The 22,288-nt window shown below is 38.3% G+C and overlaps 1 protein-coding gene across 1 annotated transcript in view; it reads right to left on the reverse strand.

Moving 5' to 3' along the window:
- UTRN (utrophin) overlaps positions 1 to 22,288 on the reverse strand; it is a gene marked incomplete at its 3' end in the record, with an annotated part of 368,119 nt that overhangs the window by 244,570 nt on the left and 101,261 nt on the right. The window contains exons 20-33 of the mRNA XM_080341440.1: positions 21,161 to 21,396; positions 20,710 to 20,890; positions 17,508 to 17,653; positions 16,506 to 16,718; positions 10,779 to 10,892; positions 9,806 to 9,961; positions 7,825 to 7,995; positions 5,385 to 5,564; positions 4,605 to 4,739; positions 3,946 to 4,095; positions 2,391 to 2,552; positions 1,904 to 2,032; positions 1,269 to 1,442; positions 493 to 648 (exon numbers count right to left, since the gene is read on the reverse strand). Coding sequence (XP_080197566.1) covers positions 493 to 648; positions 1,269 to 1,442; positions 1,904 to 2,032; positions 2,391 to 2,552; positions 3,946 to 4,095; positions 4,605 to 4,739; positions 5,385 to 5,564; positions 7,825 to 7,995; positions 9,806 to 9,961; positions 10,779 to 10,892; positions 16,506 to 16,718; positions 17,508 to 17,653; positions 20,710 to 20,890; positions 21,161 to 21,396 — 2,303 coding nt within the window. The remainder of the gene's footprint in view (positions 1 to 492; positions 649 to 1,268; positions 1,443 to 1,903; positions 2,033 to 2,390; positions 2,553 to 3,945; positions 4,096 to 4,604; positions 4,740 to 5,384; positions 5,565 to 7,824; positions 7,996 to 9,805; positions 9,962 to 10,778; positions 10,893 to 16,505; positions 16,719 to 17,507; positions 17,654 to 20,709; positions 20,891 to 21,160; positions 21,397 to 22,288) is intronic.

A 22,288-nucleotide genomic window follows, 5' to 3' on the forward strand; every position in this document is an offset into this window, starting at 1 on the left:
AGAAAATTACTCAAATCAATATGCAATGCAGTTCACAGGAAATACGGGTTTGCCTGCATTTTCTATTTCATCCTGAGAGCAACCCTTTAGATGGATTATGATTAGAAACCGTCATACTCCTCCTAAAAAAAAAATTACACCGACTCAAACTTCTCATTATCTTGCAAGCCGGTTTACAAACAAGAGAAGGTACAACAGTGCTCAAAGAGTTTAACAAATAGCAGCTCTACCAGAATGATGAAAACTCGGTGAACCTTCCTTTCTTCAAGGCTCCCTCCCCTTCAGAAACACTCTGTGTGCACTGGGGTCTTGCACAACTACCAGACTGTTAGGTGTAATCTTTAATCTCTCAACCGTTTGCTCCTGGATGTTATAACTAGCCTATACGGTATCAGCTTCAGAATCAAACTTAAAACAGCATCTAACATCAAAACAACAAAGAAGGGAATTTATATGCAGACAAATGTTCATGTGTACATTTGTTTTTCTTACCTGTGCCCCCAGGTCATTGTAAAGAAATTTCAATGCTGTCAGTTGTTCATCCATCCCTTTGGGATTATCTGTCTGTTGTTTCTGTACAATTTGCCTTCCTGTCTTGATAACGGTTTCAACCTCCAATTTCACTTCACTGAGGGTCTTATAGAGTTTCTAAAAACACAAATATATTGGCGATAATTTTGTAGCGCAAATTTTCAGATTTATCTTCATTTTGGAACCTGACCATCAAGTTGCACTTAAACTCTGAGCTATGGTTTAAGAGCAATGTCTGCCAAGAAGACTTCAGACTCCTGATGTTCCATATTTTATTCTAGTTCTAATTTTCACCTCCCCTCACCCCCCCAAAAAAAATCCCAATAATTTAGCAGTGTTTACTCCATAACATCAACACATGTGACAAGGTTAACATTGTGATCAGTACTTGATCTTCTGTATAGTATTTGTTTTGTTCAAAGAACCAAGCAAGTTTGCCCCTGAAGTGATGCTTCTCCCTAAGACCAGGATGAGCCATGGAAGGGAGTTAATAAAAACTCCGCTGTTCCACTACATCTGTGATCAACTATCCACTACTATTATGTTCACTACTTTTATGTCTCACTCAGAAGAATTAGAGGTTTTTAGTTATCAATTATTCTATTGGTATTTTGCAAAGAGTTGTAACAGTACCATCAAGACTTTAAGCGGATTTTTCTCAGGAAAGAGTTTAGGTAAGAAAAATCACACAAGAAAGAAACACCCCCAAGGATGAGTTAAGAACATTGTATACTTACCATGCACCTGTCCAGATGAGCTTGGATTACATCTGGGTCAGTATCCTTCACATCCAAGACATGAAGTTCTGCTTTTACACCATCCAACACCCGCTTGCAATCCAACATGCGCTGCTCAAAATTAGCTGGTTTCTGGAAAAGCTGGTACTTTGTAGATACTTCGCGGAGTTTTCTCTGTTTTAATGAACATTGTGTTAAAAGATTGTTTTAAATTAATATCTGCACTTCAAAAGATAACATTTAAAGCATCTTCCTCCACAGATTCTAACTCACCTGTCCCACCACAACTCAGTAGACATGGCAACAGTATTTACCATGCCAAATTGCATCACCTGTTCCTTATCTCCACTTGCGGTGCAAGAGAGCCATAATTCTGTATCATACGCCCTCAAAATATCCATTCTACTAAAATAGACTTCCTGACTTTCTGCATGATACCTATGAAATTTAAACTTCCTTATTCAATTCATACAGGGCTGCTTGTTTCCTAATGAAAGCATGTAAAAGCATATATTATTTACTTCTGAGGTTTGGTTGAGCGCACCATGCAATTTACAGGCTGACAATAGCAATGTGTAATTGAAAACCAGAAGATCTTCACATTTAAATTCTTAGTGCAACTGTCATATTTTTACCTGCAAAGCATCCAGCTGAGTTCCACCACGGGGAGACCTGCATTCAGGAGAAGCAGGAGGGAAAGAACGGGCACTTTTCTTGAGCTCCTCTAAGGTGGATTCATGAGCTGCAATCTCAGCTTGAATTTTCTGCCATTTCACAGAAAGAGTAAAAGATTATGTTACAAAATTGCTTGCAGAGAGGAGAAGAGGAACTTTCTTACCACCTACTACCCACCAGAAGTAAATCCATTCTGCAAAAGTCAAACACTACCAGGTTTATTTCAAATATTCTGGCCCTGGTGACAACTTGCTAAATTGAAAGCTGTTAAGACTGTTATTCAATACAACCTCCTTATAAGAAGAAAACAAGCCAGAGAACAAAAGATATCACCTAGTACATCAGCACAGGACTGAAATGAAGCCTTCATGAATTACTAAGTCTAGGATGAGCATTATCATGAGATATTTCAAAATGTTTTGTAATGGAAAAGCTATACTAGAATACCTGGGCCTCCTGGGGCATCTGAAAGGCATCTACCCTGTCAGTCAGGTAAGACGTCAGCTGTCTATCCAGCTCCACTAAGTTTTCCTGCAAGACCTGCAACATGTGGTCAGTTTCTCGCATCATCTGAAGCTGCTGTTCCAAGGCGATCTGCCGGCTCACTGCCTGAGTGGGACAGAAAGGTAAGAGAAGATGGAGCAGTAATTCAATATAAATTATGTTAAACTTTCTCAAAACGAAGTGGGGAAGACCCAAGAAGTCCTGTGCAGGGAGGACTGTCTAACAAGAGCAAAAGTGAGCCCTAGAAGGCAGCACTTTTTGAAGCCCGCTGTGGTTCATACCAGCAGCTGACACACAGTGGCACAGAAGCAGAGTCCTGCTGCTAGATATACAAGATAGCGAAAATAGGTCTCTCCAATCACCTTAGGAAGAAAGTATTCTGAAAGTATACCAGTTTCAAGAACTAGCTATTCAGTGGGAATCTGGGGCTTTGTAACACACTACAGATCAATGTTGTTTGATGTATACATTTGCACATTTTCTTTCAAAACAATGAACTCCTTCTGTTACAGTGTGAAAATAAAGGTTCACAGTTCCTTCACTTCCATTTCCACTCCATTCAACAGCAAAACTTCTAAGTTCATCTGAAATGTCACTACTCGCATGGGAACACAAATTCCCCACTATCAACACGTGCACAGAGGGATGGGTGCATACATACACACAAGGATGTGGAAAGTTGTCAAAAGCCCAGTGTGTCAGCACTGCAGCTGCCAAAGCAGATCGTTTTTATATGGCAATAAAATACTGTTGCAACAGGAAAAATGACAGTGAATGCTAACTTAAAAGACAGCACATAGCCCCCAGCTGAGGACACTACATTCATGTTGCTCACTGTAATGAGGATGAACTGAAATTCCTCCCTCTATGACTACACTTTGGCAGTAACAGAGAAAAAAACTCCCACCCAACAATTTGGCAAGGGTCTGTATTACCAAGATACAAGTTACAAAGCTATCCAATCTGAAATACAGTTAGCCTTCCTCTACTTATTAAATCTAGAAAAGATTAGACTAAAGTATAAGAGGAAGAAGGGGACAACATAATAGATGAGGAATGAGAAGAATGTTTTCCTTTTGTTCCTTATTTCAGTGTGCTTTCTTCCTAGCTATTTCAAAGAGTGAAAGCGTCACTTATTCATGTTCCTCTTTTTTACAGTTAGCTAGCAGCTCACCAGTGTTCATGGCAGTAGGAAGGGAATATTCACCTTGGTTATTGAACTGTCCCCCACTTGAGACTGGAATAGCATTTTTGCCAAAATTACCTGCACACAAAGGTGTGCAAATGTGAAAAATAAAACATGGCTCAAGTTGGTGGGGGGGAAGGCGTCTTGCTCTTAGGACAGTATTCCAAATGAAAAATGGTTGACAATATAAAGAAGGTTTTTCCTCTTTTCCTGTATTGCAGTCCTGCAGCTATGAATTCAGCTGACAGGAATCATTTCAGACCATTGAGCTGAAAAACCCAGTCTACTTCAACCCTACCCTCAAATTCTTACCAAGTGACTCAATTCCTCATAGCGGGCATTGAAAGCCTCCAATTTTTCACTGATGATATCATCAAGAATCCCTCCATCAATCAGTGTCTGCCCAAGTTCCCGAATCTGGGTTCGATTATCAGCTGGATGACGCAGGACTGATTCCAGGGACTAAACAGCAGAGAAAGTTATAAAGGTCAATACACTGAATATAACTGCATTCTCAGAGGTGGAAATCTGGCTTTATGCACAGAAGTTTTATACTTCATATGTCTTGAGAGTGCTGTGAAAGCATGAATTAGTTATGGCTTTATCCATGATGGCACAAGGCAAATACAGTGGTCATTTTGCTTTAGATAATTAAACTTCACAGCACTTCTCGCCTTTTCACATGATTTCATACTATTGTGCTGGAAGGAACTAATCGATTTACACAGAACAGGAGAGAACAGACAATTTTATCATGGTAGTATGTACAGCACAGTCACATAAAGCAAAACTCAGCTTTTGGTGGAGAATCTTACAAATATCCATTCCAGATTCAGAGTAATATGCTCACTGAACTTGAAGAATCAGAATATTCAGCACATATTTCAGTACTCTATTGAAAGGTAGAATTTGTTTTTTTCTAAAACTGAACTATCTGAAAAGTCAGCAATCTGACAGAATGACTACAATACCTCAAGAGCATCATTGACAGTATCCAACTTATCAGGCAGATTTTCTGTCATTTGCACCCTTTCCTCCAGATTGTTTAGCCAAGCTGTTTCTAAATCAAGATACTGAAGCAGCTCAATCCAACAGGACCACACCTCCTAGGAGAAACAGTAATAATAATAATAAAAAAATTAGCCTAGAATGCCAGGTATAACTCATATACCATATAAACACCTTAAAGAAATAAAGTTTCTGGGACATTCACTTTAAATAGGCAAGTAGAAAATATTCAAAAATATGTCACAGGACAGTAAGATCTAGAGAGAAAAACCTGCATCTATAGCAGCAAGATAAAGAGATGTATGCAAAATACATATCGAAGTCTCTAAACTGATGTTAAAATTATCACTGACATCCAGATTCTTGTAACAATTTAAGAACGTAACAAAATGAATCCACTCCTCTTGAAACACAGGACACAACCTACCCCAAACTACAATTGTATTCTAAGTAACATTGTATTTCAACATTTAATCTCTGAGAAGTTTGGTTTTGTTATTTTGGAAGATGCACAAATAGGTAACAGAGAAGAGACACAATGTTACTTATTTACACAAGTGTTTATTACAATTCAGATTATAAAAGCAAAGTTAGTGTCTCATGGATTCCAAGAATGTCACCCCAAGAGAAAGTAACCTCGGAATGAAGCCACAGCTGAAGCTACCGGACATATTCAGTCTCCTTCTCCATTCCTCTTATGCCACCTGGCTTAATTTTATTAAGCTAAGAGCTGTTGTTCTTACCTCCAAAGTGTGGCACTTCCCCCGGATCCGATTGCACAGTAGCTGATAGTTCTCCAGCACAACATTCAGCTCGGTCGCCAGGTCGTGACCACTAGACGGCACCTTGGCAGCCAACATCTTGATGTTGTCTTTGAGAATCTTCACCCGCACCTCTTTCTGCAACACATCCTCCTTCGCTCTCTGACCAAAGAAGCATATCACATGATCAGCCATCAATTGCCATACGGTCAACTATTCACCATTCAAAACAAAAATCAGCAGTTCAGCCTTGGAAGTGTTGCTGCCAAAATATTCTTGGCTCTGAGCACAACAAAATATGGCACTAACTTCCATGGGATTCAGATTATGTTAGTAAGTGTTGACAAATTGTGTTTTATTAAACAAGCAGACATATCTACCATTTATGGTTCATTAAAAACGGATAACTCAAAGCAAAAAAATACTAAGTTCAGTGCTATTTATATGCTAGCATACAGATATGGAAAAAAAAAAAAAAACAAAAAACGCAGAGGCTTGCTAAAGATAAGCATCTCAGGGAGAAAAAAGTAGGGTGAATTTACAGAAGTGATGAGTCTCAGAGCTTGGTAACTATTTCCCAGAGTTATCCAAGAAAGACAACATAACTACCAAGGACATGTGCAACTACCAAGTTGGGAGCTCTCCCACAGCTGTTGGGTGTACTAAAGGAACAGGCAGAAAAGACAATGAGAAGAATTTCTTCAATTCAACTACATTCAGAGGAGCTTGGTAACAAATATAGAGGATAAGCACAGTACAACTCCAAACACATAGGCCTGAAGAAATTACATTATAAGCTGTCCGATTTTGCCCTAGCCAGAATTCAGAAAGCAGGATAGCTGGAACACAGATCACACAGACCAATTCAAGCTCCTCTCTGTTGACACAACTAGAAAGCTCCAGAAATAGAGAATGTCCTGTATTTCTTTCTTTACAGATCTCAAGGACAGTTTTATGGAGCTGTAGTACCTCTGATATATCAGGCACTGCACTTTATGGTAGGATTCAATACATGACAGCATTATTGTTGCACATATTGTTTGTCTTCTAAACACAAGGCAATTAAAAAAAAAAAAAAAAAAAAAGGAAATTAATGGAAGGGCAAAGAACGAAAAATCTACAGAACACATTATTTTAGGGCAGGATTATAAAAAAATACGAAACTTCAACTTAAACCTACTCCTTCAAGCCTTCAAGCATCAGCAGGAGTTTCACTACATTCAAATGAGAGCAGAATTAGGCAAGCTCAAAAGATTTTCAAAACACTATGCAAAAATGCTCCTGGTCAAACATATAGAGAGTGTTCTTTTCCAGTACTAAATGTCGCCCCATTCATAACAATCTTACTGCAAATGCAAGAGGATATGCAAGTGTTACAGTAGGTTTACTGGCTCACTGACATACGTGCCAAAATAAAAAGTACAGAATTTAATCTGGATTTAACAAAGGTAAATGTGCTTGAAGTCTACCAGATTTGCCAGTGAAAAGAGGGTTCTTTCTTTTCTTGGCTTGTGTTCAGCAGGCTGTCAGACTATGTGATCTCAAATGGCTTCAAAGGACATGAATATATTAAAACACTTGTTAAAGACAGCTTCAGAAGGCCCCTTCAACAAGAACAATTAAAAACTTCTAATAGATTTGTCAAAGCACTTGTAAAGGAGAAAAAGATTATTTTTTGCTCCACTGAATTACAGTGTAGTGGATACTCATTTAAATAATGTGTGTACAAGTCAAAACATTTGTGAAGATATGGTCGAACTCTCAGATTTCAAAGCAGGGAGGTTATTGTTTATGCTGTACATACCTCTGAGAAAATTATCTATTCAACTGATAATTTATAATGAGACAAAAATATAATTTCTTCCTCTCCATTTTTTTTGGCCACTAGCCCCAAAATTAGAGAAGCAGGGGCCAACATCACTGTTTGCAAGAGAAGAGGAACACAAGATAATCTTATAGCAGAACCACTTTAAACTGTGTTTCTAAATGTGGAGTTACTATATCTCAGAGACAAGAAACTGAAGCTCAACAGCTAGAAGCAGAAGAATGTTTTCACAAACACTAATTTAGACAGGTATAATGCCAGCTTTTCTTTCTTTCTTTCTCAGATTTCATCAGCTGCAATGAGTTTCCATATTCTTAGTGTTTAATATGTTATATATAGCCAGCCTGGCTCAATGGCTGGGCAAGCTGCTATTCGTTAAGAAATCCCTACCCCTCATGGCCAAATAGAACACCTGCTTTTATAGTTTGTGCTTTAAAAATAAAAATTCCACAAAGTAAAGCTGAAAAATACCACTAATCTTGTCATGACCTGAGCTCCTTTCCATAAGGATAATAATTCCACAAAAGGTCAACCCCCAGAGCCATTAAGTTTTGATTCTCTTTAATCAGGTCTCCACAATGACCTGCTATTCCTGACCTTCATTTCCTCCACCGCATTCTCTAGTTCTTCAGGGGACTTGTATTCAAAATCTTTCTCTAAATATTCTTCTTCAGCTTGGGTCATCCATTCTTGCATTTCTGCCAAATCCTTCTTCAGATTTACAGCTTTTTCCTGACTTTCAGACAGGCGATTTTTCTGACTAATGATCTAGAATCCAAGGTGGAGAAAGACAGAAGTTTTATTACTTAGATGTCCTTGTATATGTGAAAAACCACAAGCCTTTGTTACAACATTTTATTACCAAAACATTTTCAGGCCTTTTTAATTAACAAAAAGCTTTTACTTTCATACATGCACACAAACTCATTATCCTTCTTTAGCAGATCAACAAAATCTGAAAGTGAGAAAATGAGGAAAATGACCTTTTTTTTTTTTCATTACATGTGAGAAACCCTAGAAAATGTCAGACAGAAAAAGAAAAAAGAAAAAAGAAAAAAGGAAAGAAGGAAAAAGGGAAAAAAGGGAAAAAAGGGGAAAAAGGGGAAAAAGGGAAAAAGGGAAAAAGGGAAAAAGGGAAAAAGGGAAAAAGGGAAAAAGGGAAAAAGGGGGAAAAAGGGGGAAAGGGGAAAAAGGGGAAAAAGGGGAAAAAGGGGAAAAAGGGGAAAAAAGGGGAAAAAAGGGGAAAAAAGGGGAAAAAAGGGGAAAAAAGGGGAAAAAAGGGGAAAAAAGGGGAAAAAAGGGGAAAAAAGGGGAAAAAAGGGGAAAAAAGGGGAAAAAAGGGGAAAAAAGGGGAAAAAAGGGGAAAAAAGGGGAAAAAAGGGGAAAAAAGGGGAAAAAAGGGGAAAAAAGGGGAAAAAAGGGGGGAAAAAGGGGGGAAAAGGGGGGAAAAAGGGGGGAAAAAGGGGGGAAAAAGGGGGGAAAAAGGGGGGAAAAAGGGGGGAAAAAGGGGGGAAAAAGGGGGAAAAAAGGGGGAAAAAGGGGGAAAAAGGGGGAAAAAGGGGGAAAAAGGGGGAAAAAGGGGGAAAAAGGGGGAAAAAGGGGGGAAAAGGGGGGAAAAGGGGGGAAAAGGGAAAAAAAGGGAAAAAAAGGGAAAAAAAGGGAAAAAAGGGAAAAAAAGGGAAAAAAGGGAAAAAAGGGAAAAAAGGGAAAAAAAAGGAAAAAAAGGGAAAAAAAGGGAAAAAAGGGAAAAAAAGGGAAAAAAAGGGAAAAAAGAGAAAAAAGGGAAAAAAGGGAAAAAAAGGGAAAAAAGGGAAAAAAGGGAAAAAAGGGAAAAAAAGGAAAAAAGGGAAAAAAAGGGAAAAAAAAGGGAAAAAAAGGGAAAAAGAAAAGCCACAACCCTCTTCGGATCACAAATATCATATAGTTAGATATATCTTTATGCTGAGCACTAAAGCACCCCTCAGGCCTCCCTTCTTTCCAGAGCCCAGGCAATCTGGATTCTATATCAAGAAAAGGGTTCTCCAACACAAATCCTCACCAGGCAGTGCAACTGAAGAATTATGTTCTGCAGACCCAAAAGTAAGTTTCTGCTTCCACCCAAAAGAAACAATCAAACACACCAGACTGAAGAGGTAGTCTATTTATAGCCATTTATTTTTCAAAGCTGCTTGGAAGCAGGCAGAAATTACACAGAGCTAGAAGAATATTCCAGATTTCAGGAATAACGGAACAAAAAGGTCAGATGTGCCCCTCCCACCAACACCAGGAAGAGCAGCATGGGGCAAAGTGAATAAATTAATTTTTAGTAGCAAACAGTTAAATTGGAAGGAGCACAGTGAACTCTTAGGTACCGAGAAGTGCACATATTCAAACAAAACTACTGTTGCACATTATTGTCCTCTTGCATATTTGCACTTCTGAAGTATTCACTGGGCCAGGTTGGATTTCAGCCACTTTGACAGTGGAAAAAGTCATCTCACTGTTTCACTGCCTCACCTCTTCACCATCCTCCAATACCACACAATGAAACAAAAAGCTGCAGTGATAGGCAAGCACTAGCAACATATGGAGAACTCACCTGTTTGCTCAGTTTCTCCCATTGAGTTTGGCAGTCTACTAGCCTAGACTTTGCCCAAGTATTAATGGCTGTGATAGGCTGAGCTCTTAAAGCAGACTCTACATCTTTCATCTCTTTCAGTGATGGTTCAGTCTTCTCCATTTCATTGACAAACATCTGAGCACGCAGAGAAAATTAATGTTTTTCATTAACAAGACATTACATAAATCTACAGGATATAAAACCTGTTGTAATTTTTAATTATTCCAGAGAAACTTTGATAAAGCTGCAGACTGGTGCTGCGTTCAATACCAGAGCATTTAAAACAGTCCTTCAGTGGCCCAAAACATAAGTATGCAAAACAAAAAATACAGCTTGCCATACACAGTTCCAACATTCTCGCCTGCCAAACATGAACACTCGAACAACGTGAGATGAAGATGATGTGCACAACATACCCTGACAAATTTGACATACGTCAGGCTCATATTCTTCTCTTGGAAACAAACATTTGAAGGTGCAATGAAATCACTTACTATAAGATGAAATTCTACCTGTTTGTGACCATTACGTGCTACTAACTAGGAAGGAATCTTGCTTGTAAGGTACATACAACTCCTAAACCCTAAGAGTTTCACAGTTTTTTAATTGTTATTTTTATTGCCTTTGGGAGTCCCATGCAGAAAGCACTTTTCACTCACAGATTCAATTACTTAATCACAAAACTGGAAGCAATATACAAACATTTTCAGAGGATCCAATGTCAACTTGTAGAAGAGTATTTTTAAATACGGTGAAGACCTCTGAAGAGTACAAAGGGTTATGGCTACACGCGAGGAATCAACTAAAATATGCCTTGAAGAAATACAAGACATTTTTTCTGGCAGGTTTTATGGAACATGCCATGGACAATATTTTATTAAAAGAAGCAAAATAATAAAAATATACTAGTCATTATTTATTTCAAAAGAGTCCTTAAAAGAGCAAAACTCACTATGCATTGGTCAAGTTGTCTTTGAAGTCCTTCAGTATCTCCTTGAACAGCCTTTTCTGTCATTAAGAAGTCTTTCACACTATCCATCCACTTTTGAATGACTTTTGAATTAGCCTAAAACAAACATAATAATGAAGAGTTGATACAATGCCATGATAAAGAGTGTATGGCTGTTACATTTCAACAATTTCTAGCAGTGTCAAAAAAATATTCTACAAGCTGCTAGCATTGCCTTGGTTTTGAATCAGACTGCCTTTGGTTTCATTTTTGTTTTGGAGTTCATTTTTTTCCTCCCAATTTCTCTGTTCACAAACGTTTATGAAAATTAAATTTACTGCAGTGATACTCTTCCATCCATGCCACAGCACAGTTTGAGACTGCACTGCTCCAGCCTATCACAGAAAACCACAGGATTGCTTAAGGAGGCAAGTATGACTTCAAGAAGTATGTGGTCACCCTTCACATGAGGGACCTGGCTGAAGGCTGGGGACAGCATCTTCCTGATGATAAAAACCGTGTACGACTGCTTCCATCACACTCATTCGAGAGGCATATTGCACTCCAAGGAAAAGAGAGGGCCCTACTGGAATCCATGTGAGGAGAAAAGGAGGGGGTAACACTAAACATAAGTAACAGGTAGAAGCCATGCTGGGAAACCCATTCACCTTACATAGAAACGCAGGCATATGTGGAAAATACCACAGAAAATTAGACTAATCACTAAAAATTAGACTAATCACTAAAAAAATATCTATGATCTCCTTCTCATGCCACTGTGGGTGTTCTCAATCACCCTTACAAACAAAACCAGCTCAGACTTAGAGCAGGGAGAAAGTTTTAACTTGCCGTGCTTCAACTGAGTTATGTGACCATCTTTTTTTAGTATAATAATAATAGTTGGCCTTTTTCGATCAACATTTTTGCACTGTTTGTTTGGGTTTTTTAAGAGATTACATCTTTTTATTCAGACACAATTATCATCACAGAGGACTGTTATTTGAGAAGCTGAGTCAGCTTCACCTTCCACTCTGCACATCACCGAGGAGGAAAGTACACACTTTATTTCCTTTAAAGCACTGCAATAGTAGTTCTTATAAGATCAATACATTATATACTGCTTCTCAAAAAACCTGTCTGCACTAATGAAAACCCATTAGACTAAGATCATGTTTATTTTTAGGCCCATGCTACCATTTCAGGTCAAAGTTGTGACATTTTGTTCATTCCTTTTCTATTTTGGGGGACATTCCTGCAGCTGATTAGCCTGGAAATCATTTTCCAAAAAACAGACCCCAGGAGACTTAACAGTGAACCATAGCTTAATGTAAAAAAGTACATATTTATAAAGGCTGCCATTTGACATGGCATTTTAGCATATACCTAATTTAGCTTGCTTACAGTAAGCTACTTACATAAGTAGCTGAACTGAATTAAATGGGATTACTCACAAAGTTAGGTACATTTTTAAATAACTTGCTGAATCACAAGTCAAGTCTACAGAAGTTTAATGAAGTAAATGCTCCTGCACTGTCCTGGTAAATAATTACCAATGGTCAAATAACAGTGTAGGTTGTTGATGTACAAGAGCTCACAAATTTCAGACAAACTATAACACTGAATTGGTTTCTAAAATTTATTTCAGGCAAGAACAAAGATCAAATGTGCTAAATTTTAACTTTTTCACTCCTAGAGAAAACATGATGTTCAGTCATGATTAGATTTAAAATAACTGAACGTGACATATAATTAAAGACACAACAAGCCACATGTCATTAGAGATATGATAACAGAGCACAAGATCCAGAAATGTTCTTCTGGAAAATACAAGACATATCTGATAAAATTAGCCTTGTCTGCTTTTCCCTTCACATGACCAGTACAGACAGTCTCACTGTAAAACACAGATCGTGCAACCAATGCATGTGTTGTCAGCTTGGGGGAGCCTCTGTCACACCACAAATCACAGAAGGACCACCTGAGTGGCAGGACCCACAGGCAGATCTGACATTGACCTACTCATCCACATAACAAGGACACTGTAAGCACTGTGCACCTGTCTGCTCACTGTTGAAACGTAAATACTTATGTTCAGTTTCTTTCTAACCACCTAAATGTGAGAAGCGCAGTTTTAGGAAATGCCAGCTTTTAATGATGAATTAGGAAAAAAAGTAACATTAAAAATAAACCAACATTTGTGTGTAGCTGCGCATGCCCACACATTCTCCAAAGGCTGCTATTCACTTGTTTTTTCTCCTCCATTTTTTTTTTCCTTTAATAGCCAGACACTTCATCTCCTTTCTTAACCAAGGAGATACTGCCCAGCCATTCTCCAAACTAACCTTAAGACTTTGGTATCACATCTCCAGTACTGACCCATTCAATGTCTGCACCAGGACCTTATATCTTGTCTCCCATAGGAATCTTTCTTGCAGTGAAAGTTCCATCCTGATCTATTCATTGCTATCCACAGCATTTTTATTCAACTTGCTCTGCATTCTCATTTTTATTCATGCAGTGCTAGACTACAAAAATCTCTGTATAGATTAGTACCACTCCTTCAAAAGGAAAAATTGGAGAATTTATATAAATACATCACTGTCCATCCACTGACAGCTTTATGAAACACAGGAACTGCGTACTTTAAAAATCAGTTCATGAGAACACAACTCCAGCGCAAGCTCCATATTTCTACAGGTAGCACCACTATGTATTTCTTCCATTTTCAATTATTTAATAATTACTTCCACTGTTTTTTCTGTTTTAATTTCTTTTTCAGCTTCTGTACTTCTTTTTAAGGTAACAGGAAAGATTTTAATGCCTCGCACAGGACAAAATTCTCTTCTCAGGTCTATACAACAGCACATAGCTTCAATGCTCTGCTCTCCAAAGCTCTTCAAAACTCCCACAGGCATGAAAATCCACATTTTTCATCAGTCAGTGATTCATACACATGGTAGTACCGACATCAGTTTGAGAAGCTGTGGAGAATAGGGCACTTCACCTTCGGCTGAAAAAACTGAATAATTGATTACTAAATAAAACCGCAACACACTAATACAGCACACAGGTACTCTACCCTCAGTTAAACATGAGAGAGAATTTCAGTTTTCAGGAGCCATTCTTCACCCAGTTAAAGCCATGATTTGGGAAAGTCGGTGCATGTACAGACCACTCAACTGATCACAATTCGAGTGCAGAAAGAATGCTGCAGTTATAAGAAATTAAAGAAGAAAAAAAAATGCTGTTAAAAGTGATGAGGTAAGTAGGTCTTCCTCAGTGTAAGATAATCAGGGCAACTGGAAAACTGCAATCATTTGAAGAACACAGCTAGAAAATTGTCACACAAAGGATACTGAGGCAGGCTTACATGCAGAATATTTATTCTATCATCTAAATAACTAGTAAGTGTAACCAGAAGGAGAGGGAAGGGAAGAGAATAAGACACAGTAGGATATTGTACAAGTCGGAAGAAAAAATAATGAAGAGGTGACTGCTGGAAAATAATCACCAGAGGCTTGGCTAAGCCCTAGAAGTTAATTTCTTTTAGGTTCCTGTAGAAGGCAGCTCACTTTGGGCAGTCCACTCCTGCTGCCCAGCAGCATCAGCTCCTCCGTAACCCCACATCACCCCCCATGCTGCGACAAGCAGCCGCAGAAGGGTGGCTGTGAAGGAACCAGACAAAGCAGAATCTCTTTCAAATGTAGGTACAAAAGTACACATATTCCTGAACATGTTTTTAAGGAAGAGGGTGGGGAGCAGGGACAGCTTTAATCCTTCGGGTAATACAGCCTAATAATATTACGTAAAAGTTTTGTATAAAAGAAATACATATTTTTCCTGCAGTTCCTTCTCCTATTCATAGGTTGGTTTGTGGCTTCCATTTACAAGTTCACTAGCCTAGGCTGGACTACCATGCCTACGCTGTTCATACACACACAAACTGCCAGGAGCAGCTCAAGTCCTGAAACAAATAACGCTTCATGAGCAGGAGCAAGTTTTTCCCTCCAGCCTTTATCCCCGAGTAAAATTTTTCATGGGCACATGGGCGTGCACTCTGCTCTTAACTGTAATTTAGTTACAGTCTGTTAGCCCTACTATGACTTCTTCCAGGCTTGCAGTTTAAAAAAAAAAAATAATAAAATAAACAGGAAAAAAAAAGGGCTTGAGGCTTTTACTACTTCTGAACAACCAGCAACAGCTTCTCCAGCTTTCACTGCAGCTTCATGCAAGTCAACTACCTGGCCTTACTAATATAAATTTCAGTTTAAATACATATCTATACTTGAGCAGTCATTGAAGAGTCTCTCTGGCTAAATAAATAAATAAATACATAGATAGATTAAAAACGAACACACAACTACCCATGAAGTTTGAATCCACTGACAAATAAAGGATCAGTTTTCTGCTTCAGAGGTAGGGGAGAGAAAGACTGAAAGAAACTTTTGTGGAGAAGTGGTGGTGTGCATGCATGACACCAATGTTCTGAAGTGGCACATGCAGGAAGTTACTTATTTTTATAAATTGTGTGATACATATTCTGTTAAATACAAAAGACCATAAATAATTTCACACATTAAAATTTGTTTAATGCATGTGAAAATACAGATTTCTTTTCACAAATGCGCATGTGCCTTCAGCCCAAGAGACAGAGAATCTCTAAAAGCACTTTCTTGCTTTATGAAGTTCACAATATAATATGAGAATAATATAAACTTGAAGTCTGGTTAGGCATTGCTCCAGAAAAAAAAAAAAAATGGCACCACATTTGGGCTTTTAGACTTCTCTGATCAGCTTATACTTCCAAGCTGATACTGATGACCAGTTCATGCCTCTCTAACCTTTGGGTCACACTAACATCGTCATGAGCTAAACCACGACATACTTAGTTTTTGTTATTTTTTCCTCTTCCCAGAGGAATATAAACAGTCTCAAGAAGGAACTTCAAACAAACACAAAGAAGCCAATCTAACCAGTAAATACTCAGTCAATCTCAGTTGAGTTACTTAAGTACTGATTGGTCCTCTCTCTATCAATGGGCTAAACATCTAAATACTCTTTAATTACCTTCTCTTTTAATACCTTCATTTTTAAAGCATTGGGATTTTCTGTTATACAGGATTCCATATGTGTGTGTGCATATATATATTTAAGAGTACTGATTAATCTTAATTCTTTAACTCTCTTTCCTGTCACTTCAGGGGTTGTCTATTAGAACTGGAAAGCTCACTACACCTAAGTATTTTCTTTATTTTTTTTAAACAGGCTGTACTAATTCTTTATTACTGTTGACAGAAGCTCCACTTGAAGGAGCAAGTTTTCTGTAGCCAGTATGGAATTTCAATTTTAGATGTCAAACTAGTAGAGCATTGGGCATCTGACAGCAGCTACAACAGAGGGCATTCAGCCTCTGGTAGGATCCAGGCTTCAATAGCACAGCTGACATACCCTTCACTTCAGTGTAACCTTTGCTTCTGGTATTGAGAGAAGGGGAATGCTAATTTTAAGTGAAAAGTAATTCTATTAAAAGATAAAAAAATATCCTGTTCATGTTAAAGTCTTCTGCTATCCTGCTTCAGATACACTATACATGTTTCCAGCCTCTGCTAGACTACTGTTCCCTCAGCATTTTACTTCTCAATCAGTTATCTGGACCCCCGCAGGACCACATAGAAAGAAAGGTCTCTTGAACAATTGAGTTACGTAACAAAACAAATCCTTTCATCTTACCTCAAATATTCTCAACTTGGATGTAATTTCTTCCAGCAGTTTAACATCTTTGGATATTTTGAGCTTTAACTTGTCCCAGTGTCCCTGCATATGCTTGAACTCTTGCATGTAAACCTTTTTTATATCCAAAGAAGCACTTTTCTCCAAAGCCTTGGTTTCTTCAGCAAGTTTATCTATCCTGGGTTTCTGGGCTTCCAGTGTCTCACAAACTTTCTACAAAAAAAAAAATTGAAGAAAAAATAATATATGTCTGCTTCCAGTGTTAGCCATACAACAGATACACAATTACATACAAGTGCAAGTCCATCACAGGTTTTGTGAGCATAGCACAGATTCAGTGGTGTTATTCCAGCCACTGCAGTTATTGCAGCAGAGGTGTCCAAACCACCTATTAAGCAGCAAAACCTGCTGCTGCTCTGCTGGTGCAATAGCAGAGATTACAGAATGGGCTGTAAATTTGGCCATGTAGCTAAACACACCGAGGCACTGATGCCTCTCATGTGCTGTGTGGTACTGGAACTCAAGTTAGGAAAGCAATGGCTACACTACCCCACAGCCACAAGAGAAACTGCAGTGTAGACATACCAGGACCTGTTTTTTCATTCCTTCCACAGATATAGATATATAGACAGATAGATAGATAGGTAGATACACTTACATTTAAAAAGCCCCCAAAAACATATAAAGTGCCCAGACCCTCCTCTTCCTTCAATCAAGCAACCCCAGCTCTCTCAGCCTTGTCTCTTGGCCCAGGCAGCAAGAGAAGCTGTGAAGTCTGCAGGTCCAGAGATCCCCAGCCATCTCCTGGACATGTCCCTCAGCAGCCTGCGGTGATCCAGCTTTCAGCAAGCAACCCCCTGAGGCTGCTTTTACACACCACTCCTGATCAACTTCCCTCTGAGTAATGTTTTAGTTACACCACTGAAAACCAGGCAGGAGGAAAGGAGGATGACAGTAATGGAGTAAGCAACTTCCTCGCTTCAGTGTGGAGGCAAGAGTCACCTTTGCCTGCTGCAGAGCCTTCTCAACCTTACTGGGGTCGCTTAGTCCACTGGTGATGGACAGCTGCTTGCACTCCAGCTCACTCAGCATCTCCTTCAGCTGCTGCAGGGAGTCCAAGTAGTCCTGGCTTGGCTGGTTTTCAGTCTCTGATATCATTAAAAATAGTAATAGAACAAAATACAAGGTAAGGAAATAGAAACAAAACCCAAATTATAAGAGATGTGAACATAATCGAAGTTATCCAAAATCATGTGAGATACACTTGTGCATTGAATCCTGGTGAGACCTTCCAAGAGCTAAATACTCTTCTGCTGATAGCAATGCTTTTTTCCTTTAAAAAATATTAAATATACAAATATTATACAAATATCATAGAATAGTTTTTGTTAGAAAAGACCTTTAAGATCATCAGTTCCAACCATTAAGCTAACATTCCCAAGTCCACCACTAAATCATCTCCCTAAGAAACTCATCTACACATCCTTTAAGCATCTTCATGGATGGTGACTCAACCACTTCCCTGGGCAGCCCGTTCCAATGCCTGACAACGCTTTGGGTGAAGAAATTTTTCCTCATAGCCAATCCAAACCTCTCCTGATGCAACTTGAGGCCATTTCCTCGCATCCTATCTCTTGTTACTTGGGAGAACAGACCAACAGCCACCTCACTATAACCTGCCTTCTGGTAGTTGTAGGCAGTGATCAGTTCTCCCCTCAGCCTCCTTTTCTCCAGGCTAAACAGCCCCAGTTCCCTCAGCTGCTCCTCATCAGACTTGTGCTCCAGGTGCCTCACCAGCTTCATTGCCCTTCTCTGCACTCTCTCCAACACCTCAATGTCTTTCTTGTAGCAAGGGGCCCAAAACTGAGCACAGGATTCAACATGGGGCCTCTCCAGCACCATCGACAGAGGGACAATCACTTCCCTAGTCCATAACAATAAACATATGATGACAGACACACACACCCTCCCCACCCAAAAAATTAATTCACAACTCAATCCCATTTTTAGAATTTGCTTATACACCTAAGTAACTCAATCTGTTGAGGTGGACAGAGTGGTGGAATCAATAGTACTTGGCCTTTTGCAGGCCTATATACCCACAATTTAATATTTTTTGTTTTAAAAAGATTTAGACATATCTACTATTTATGCACACACAGATATCTACTATATATAGAATCTGAAGTATAGGATATATAATAGCCATATATTACACATAAAGTTAAATATACACACTACATACAGTAAATATATAAGGTAACATTTATATATACATATACATAAACACATACATTAATTATGTATTAGTGTAATAGTAGGGTTTGGGTAGGGGTTTTTTTCACTTTTGTGTATATATATGTATACAGAAATATACACAAATATCAGCTTTCCGCCTGTTGCCTCAACAGAGGCGCTATCTGGGAAGATTGAAAAGGTAATTAAAGTCTGGACAGAATATCTGCTTGCAATCTTTGACTGCATCTCAGCTTTTGCTTGGGCCAGCCCTCTGTGGAATCCCAGGCAGGAGGCAGCACCTCACTCCGGCATCTCAAAATGAAAACATCAGATTCAGAAAACTGCAGCAAACAGGATTTCAGCTGTAAGACCCATACTGTGGTATGCACATTCTCTGGCCTTGGATTCTTAAGCAATTTCGTTCCTACCACAAGTGAAAATTAAACTAAGCCTTGTTCTGACTCACCAGGTAGCCTGTCAACAGCTTACTGTCAGAACTGCCAAACCATTTATAAGTAAGGAATGAGTCTGTGTTTCTAGAGAGAATCAGAATTATCTACCTTCTTCTTCTCAAAAAGCCAGCATCAATTTAAAGGGGGAAAAAATTAATTCCATAAAAAGCAAATAGGTACACTGTCACTAAACTACAGAAAATCTTGAAGGAAAAGAAAAAAGTTAAAATAGCCTCCCATTGACCAAAAAAATTAAGTCACAATTCCCATTAAAAATGCCCACAGAGACAGGGTTGAATAGCACTCCATGAGTGAATAAACAGCTGAAACCCTGAACTGACATTTCCCTCTATTCTTTAGCACAACACAATCTGCAGAGAAATTATAATTTAAAAATAATACATAAACACAATTTAACATATTACAATACATAAGGCATTTTTACCAAGTTATAAACTGGTTCAAATATACTAACACCTCGAGCGATGTGTGGCATGAAAAAATAAGGTGTATTTTTGTCACATAATCCAAAATACACAATATCAATAAAATCATTCTGAAGTACATGAACTCAGAAGAGCCACAAAATAATCATTCCTCACAGTAAGAATGAAAACATACCCTGTAATTTGAGCGTGGCAGACACATACGTTATTCATACAGTTTTCTGCACAGATGTAATTGAAGCATGCAGGCAGAGTGCAACACATTATATAGATGGCCTAACAATTTCATAATTGATTCTATTTTTATTACACATAGAATAAAGATTTAATGCTCTTCCATTTGAGGCCGTTAGCAAAACATTTCCTTGAATTCCTCAGAAACAAAATGAAAACTAAGGAAAAAAAGCTCCTTATAGGTCTGTGCTCTTGTTATTCAGCTGTAAAATATCAGAACTACATATTTTCGTGCACTACATTTAAAATCCTTTAGAAGCCAGCATGACTGGTTTGAATGCTCCTAATGAAATTTTCAATGCAACAAAAATCCAAGTAGAAAGCGCCAGAAAAGCAAGCCAGGTTCTAAATCACTTCAAAGGTGAAATTTCCAAAAGGAATTATGTATGACTAATGTCCTCAACAAAGCTATGAAAGAGAATAAATTTCACATGCGCACTTCAATTTTACAAGGTTCCCTTAATCTTCCATTTTTCATTTCTAGTATCATTATTTATTTCTGCAAATGTCAGAGAGACACAGCTTTTCAAACTGTATTATCCACCTTAAATATGTTTTGCTAATTCCTTAAATGTAGTTTCAGGAATGTTTCATCCTTGTGTAATCACTTAACACCATGGAATAATATATTTTGTAGTGTGCACAGAGGTCATAATAATATTCTTCCAGGTGAAGAAAAGGATTTAGTCAGCCTAACCCAAAGCCTCCCAGAATAAGCAGGAAAACTACCAGAATTCATTGAGTTTTCAAACAGCTCAACAACAACACAACAACAAAAAATCAGAATACAAGTATCAGGAGGGCTTATATTAAAATAAATAGATATATATTTACCTTCCTTCAGTTGCTGGTGACGTTCCTCTAGTTTCTGACAAGTCAACTTGAAGTGATCAAGAAAATGGTTCAGGCTCTCCTGAATGAAGTTTGGAGGCATGGGCTGAGAGGTGAGTGCCTTGCAGGTGGCTTTCAGGTGTTCGAACCGTGGACTCAGGCTTACAAGATGAGTTAACTCCCGCTGTGGAAGATTAAAAAAAATAAATAATCTTCCACTTGCCTTGTTAAGTTAAAGATTTTCAGTAAGCTACTGCAGCACAGCTCCTCCACATTGCTAATACCAGGGCAACATCAGTAAAGTACTTCTGTGACACAGGTACCAAAAATCTTCCAGTCAAATTGAGATGCCTCATAAATTTTGAGTTATGTTACTGACTAGGCTAAGCTTCTCTGGGGTACTCTGTGCTCATAACAGCTTACAATCAAAATTATGAAGTTTTTCCAGACTCACCTGACACAGCTCTTTCCGGAGTGCTGAGGGCTGGGATGCTGAAGAAGCGTCATTTTTAAGCCAGCCATCCTTCTCAATTAAAGTCTTCTCAAGCTCACTCATTTCCTTAAAATAAGCATTTATATCTTCCTGGTACTTTATCTTTCTGGCCACTTCTTCCAGATGTTGAACCACATCTTTCCACCCTGACAATATTTTCTCCATAACAGTTTTTATATCCACTGTAGAAAGTCCTTCTAAAAAGATTACATAAATTGTTATATCAACTGCAACACATTTTGATTAACAGGTATTGAAACTTTCCTCTCTTCAGATACAGATGCACATTAGCATTTAACATGCAAAATGCTTTGATTCCAAGTCCACAATGCATAAGAGTCTCAGCTTTTAATTTTCACGTAAATATTAAAATGAAAAGTGAGATACTTCACTGCCTTTCTTTCTCCTTGATAACTTTTGAATCTACAACTATGAGCTGACTCTTGACCATCATGACTCTCTCTAACATTATGATTTGTGTATAAATGTTGATATGTGTATTTGAGCAAAATAAACTTTATTTAGGTAAACATTCCGTGATTTTTTTAATTTTTTTTTTTAATGGTTCTAGACTCTGCAAAGGAAAAGGGAAGCAGCAAGTTGGGAGGTAGCCATAAATTCAGTGGAAATGTAGATGGAAATCCTGTCAGACTGGAAGAGAGAGGAAGCATTGGCTAACAATGTCACATTGCATGCAGACCTGATTAATAACTAGGTAATATGAAGAGCTACAAAAGCAACACAACAAAATAAAAGGTTATTTCCCACTCACAGTGACTACATGAAGCACTTGCTATACCATCTTTTTGACAAATCAATGCATTACTTGAGGATCCAGCAGCAGAAGCAAATAGACCTCCCATCCATTCCTTATTCTTTTATTTCCTCAAGTGCCAGAAGTGATTGACAATTTTGCTACATAACAAGAAAATTCAGTGCAATGTGCACTCAACAGCACATTCTTGCCACTGCAAGTTTCTGATGCAGATTCTCTTTCAAGGTACCACTTCTTTATATAAGGCATATTTGGGTCATTTGAACTTATATTCCCATCTAAATGACAGAACTGTTAAGGAGGAGAGTCATATG

This window comes from Nesoenas mayeri (genome assembly GCF_963082525.1).
Source record: "Nesoenas mayeri genome assembly, chromosome: 3".
In the NCBI taxonomy this organism is placed as follows: Eukaryota; Metazoa; Chordata; class Aves; order Columbiformes; family Columbidae; genus Nesoenas; species Nesoenas mayeri.